This window comes from Triticum aestivum, unplaced genomic scaffold (assembly GCF_018294505.1).
Source record: "Triticum aestivum cultivar Chinese Spring unplaced genomic scaffold, IWGSC CS RefSeq v2.1 scaffold148520, whole genome shotgun sequence".
NCBI lineage: Eukaryota > Viridiplantae > Streptophyta > Magnoliopsida > Poales > Poaceae > Triticum > Triticum aestivum.
This window is the reverse complement of record NW_025238950.1, coordinates 1-4055: the sequence shown is the minus strand read 5'-3', so window position 1 is coordinate 4055 and position 4055 is coordinate 1. Positions and strand designations below refer to the sequence as shown.

The 4055-nt window shown below is 48.2% G+C and overlaps 1 protein-coding gene across 1 annotated transcript; it reads right to left on the bottom strand.

Annotated features, from left to right (window-relative positions):
• Nucleotides 1-1402: 1402 nt before the first annotated feature.
• LOC123176673 (uncharacterized) lies at nt 1403-3821 on the bottom strand. The gene is made up of 3 exons (XM_044590767.1): nt 3770-3821; nt 2109-2354; nt 1403-2029 (listed from the first exon to the last, which is right to left on the bottom strand). Exons 2-3 carry the CDS (start codon nt 2212-2214, stop codon nt 1518-1520), a joined length of 618 nt encoding a protein of 205 aa, XP_044446702.1. The 5' UTR covers nt 2215-2354; nt 3770-3821; the 3' UTR covers nt 1403-1517.
• Nucleotides 3822-4055: the final 234 nt, after the last annotated feature.

The following is a 4055-nucleotide window of genomic DNA, read 5'->3' as shown; positions in this document are numbered from 1 at the left end:
GGCTACCTCATCCCAAAAGGATGGCAGGTCAGTCCGTACCAATCACCATAGGCAGCTAGTAGAAACCTGATGCAAAATCTTGACGTTTTTCAGGTGTTCTGGACGGCAAACGTGACGCACATGGACGCGAGCATCTTCCACGAGCCGGCCAAGTTCGACCCGTCCCGGTTTGAGACCGAGAACCAAAGGGCGTCGGCGGCGCCGCCGTTCTCCTTCGTCGCCTTCGGGGGCGGCCCGAGGATCTGCCCAGGGATAGAGTTTTCCAGGATCGAGACGCTGGTGACGATGCACCACCTTGTGAGGCAGTTCAGATGGAAGCTCTGCTGCAAGGAGGACACCTTCGTGAGGGACCCCATGCCGTCGCCGCTGCTCGGCCTGCCCGTCCAAATCGAGCACAGGGCCTCTCCTTGATCCTCACCAATCCTCAAAAGTTACAACAATCTCCATATCATGATCGGTCGGTCGGTCAGTCGCACCACAGCATTGCAGACTTGCAGTAGAATAGAGAGATAAATGAAAATGTAGCGGGAGATATGAGAGGAGGCATATACGAATAACAAAGTAATCAACTATTTGTCTCACAAGAATAAAATGGGCAACAACAAAGATGATTTGCTTCACGGTTATTTGGTGTTCGTAGAGGCAGCATGTACACCACATCAATGGAGATGGTATGGATCCAGCAGGCTCACTCCGCAGTCATTGGCAAGTAGACCTCGTTTTGTTTTGTCTATATAGCATTGTTTTGCAGCAAAATGATTTCAAAATGTAATTTCTTTATAGCATTGCTCTTGTGTTTAGGCTCAATGGCGCAAAATCAAGAGAAACACATGAGGTGGAGGTCAGCATATCTGTATTCACTAGATTCCAAAGGCATTATGGTTTTGAAATCATGAGAGAGGTCCTGAATAAAGATGGAAAATCATAACTAGTAGTCTCGGTTTAACACAGTTTCTAAAGTCATCTGAAATCGTTTGCCTGAGTTCAAACTCTGAAATCGTTTGCCTGAGTTCAAACTCTGAAATAATTCTCTCTAGTAACATACTGATTTACTTCATTTTTCACAGACCGCTGATTTCCCGAATTAGATTTTCTTTTTGCTAAGCCATCCTGCCACATACCTTCTGTCCAAGACCAAACCTCGTAGGCTGGTCATAGCTTTCGAGCACGGAAGTGGATCAAGGAGCAACACACTCGACGGCAGCGGCACAGGATGCCTACGGTCCACCGCACCTTCCTTCCGTGCCGGTGCACTCACCGTGGAATATTCAGATCAGGGTTCTATCTGCAATTCTGCATCACTAATCATGCCAAGTTACATATGGTTTCCTAGGCAAAAACATACATAATCAGAAGTTCATAACCAGAACACAGCAATTAGCACACAAGATGGTTGAAATCTTCAAAAATAAAGGATTAGTCCACTTGGTTTGATTGAAGCACTCACGCCATAAATAAATCATGCTCAACACAATAGCATCAAACAAGTAGTCATCCTGAACACAACAAAACATGCATTAGCAACATTTCGTTCTCAGGATTAAACAAGCACTCATCCACACCAAGCAAACAGAATCCGGCGGGGCTCCGTTCTCATCAGGGACAGCCCCGGGCACCAACGCCAGCATCCCTCTCCGGTACTCTTCGGTGTTGCTGTACTCATCCATGAAGTTATCCATGCCTATGTACAAGGCCCTGCCCATCTCATGCCACAAGAAAAGGGCCATTGAGATTGGCGGCCTGGCCTGCTTGAGCTCCTCCGGCAGCTTATCCCCCACCTTCAGGCCAAGGCCAAGGTGGTGCTTGACGTAGGCGGCGGCGTCGCGGCGCTGGAAGGCGACCCGGCTGACCAGGCGCGCGGCCAGGCACCTCCGCCGGAACAGAAGCTCGTCGTGGTAGTCGCGCAGCTCCTTGTGTATGTCCATCAGCTCGTGCAGCTCCTCGGTCCCTGACGCGTGCAGCTCCTTCAGGCGGTCGATCCTCCACCGATCCTCGTCCGTCATCGGCACCCGGCGGCGCGTCTTCTTCCCTGCGACGACACCAAAATCAAAGACCATGGGATGGTGAACAAAACCTCCAATGGTTCTCATGGGCTGCGGAGATTGGACCTGGATTCGCGAGGTCCGCGGGAGCGGTTGCCGGTGCGGGGCGCGCGAGCGGCTTCTCCTTTCCGGCGCCGGCCGGCGGGAGCGGTGCTCCGGTGAAGGTGGCCATGGATGGTCGCAGGGGTAAGTTACCGGCGAGGAGGGTTTTGCAGTTGCGGCGATGGAGGGAGGTCAGCGATCGCCGCGACGGAATGAGAACCGGACCGAGTTGAACAGAACTACGTACTGGATCTCCTTTCTCGTGATGGGCTGCATGTGCGCAGCGGCAAGTATTGCTTGGTCTACTTTTTGAGATTTATCAAAAAAACTCAAACAAAAAAAAAACTTTTTGAGATTTATTATGGGATTTTTTCCCCTCGGAAAAAATATTATGGGATTTTTGTTCGATTATTATTCAACTTTGCTTTTTCCAAAATGCCTGAAAAACTGCTATATGAAAATGGGAAGAAAATCGAAAAAAACTGTCCCCTCACTATATGGTTTCTACTTAATTACAAGGAGCATGATTACGAAATAAAACTGAAGAATCCCGCCAACGAAAAATTGGACAAAGGGGCAGCTCATTCCAGCAGTTCTTTTGTTACTTCTCCGGTGTTCTTGACCATAGCGTTCTTTCAAATTTCTCTAGTTTCACTTGGTTTCATATTTGGTTGTGATTCTCTTAGGCAAAGTCTTTTGCAAAAATCATTGATGGATTTTATCGGGTAGGTCAACTGGACACGGATAGCCACACCTCTGACGAAAATAGACGTCCATGCGAATTGATTGGAAAACTACCGCAATATCTGGGGAACGATAGTTGGGGCAGCGGGCGATTAGTTTGCCAGGGAACGGCTCAGCGAGCGTCTTCAATCGCTGAAAAGAACCCCAAGAGCAAAACCCTCTGTGTACGAGAAACTGACCCTCACAAGCACGTGCCCCTAGTTGGGCAAAAACAAGGACCTAGTTAAGCTTAAACTTGTTTATTTTGGACCTGACTTAGATTAGCTACTCAAAAAATGACATGATATACAAAATAAAAATGCCACCTGAGTTCAAAAATGGATCACATACAGAAAAATGCCTTGAATAAAATCTAATTTCAATGCCTTAAGATACAAACGACCGGATAGTGGGGGTATGCTTAAACATAAGTTTCCAATGTCTAAATTTTAAAAAAAACATCTTATTGTACACAAAAAGGTGCCCGTGATATTTGTACCAAAAAATGCCATACAATGGACGGATGGCCATGGACTCGCAAGCTTCTGATGTGATGGTGCCCGATCTCTCACGAGAGAGGTGGGGGAAGCTTGGTGCCTTGCTAGGAGAAGTGTTAGATGTAGATCTGATAGAACTGGCAGGATCCGTAATGAGTTTATTAGAGTGAGAGTGTTGCATGATGTAGATGAACCCCTCTCTAGGAAAATAGAAACAAGAGAGCGTTGTGCTGGAAGCATTTTCGACTATTCTATGGTACATTCACACGGTGTGCCCTCGGTCTTACTATGGTCGAAAAGACATTCATTCAGAAGATCCTTCAGGAGCGTCCAATCTTTGTCCGGGCTCTTCGGGGAGTCCTTGAAGTAAGAATTGTTGGGTTTCGTAGTAATTTCAAAAATTTTCCTACGCGCACACAGGATCATGTGATGCATAGCAACGAGAGGAGAGTGTTGTCTACGTACCCAACGCAGACCGGCTGCGGAAGCAATGACACGACGTAGAGGAAGTAGTCGTACGTCTTCACGATCCAACCGATCAAGCACCGAAACTACGGCACCTCCGAGTTCGAGCACACGTTCAGCTCGATGACGATCCCCGGACTCCGATCCAGCAAAGTGTCGGGGAAGAGTTTCGTCAGCACGACGGCGTGGTGACGATCTTGATGAACTACAGCAGCAGGGCTTCGCCTAAACTCCGCTACAGTATTATCGAGGAATATGGTGGCAGGGGGCACCGCACACGGCTAAG

Excerpts from the sequence above, each read along its gene's own strand:
- LOC123176673 (XM_044590767.1), bottom strand. The coding sequence starts at position 2,214 with ATGGCCACCTTCACCGGAGCACCGCTCCCGCCGGCCGGCGCCGGAAAG. Across the intron at positions 2,030-2,108 it reads CGCGGACCTCGCGAATCCAG|GGAAGAAGACGCGCCGCCGG; the intron begins GTCCAATCTCCG and ends GTGTCGTCGCAG.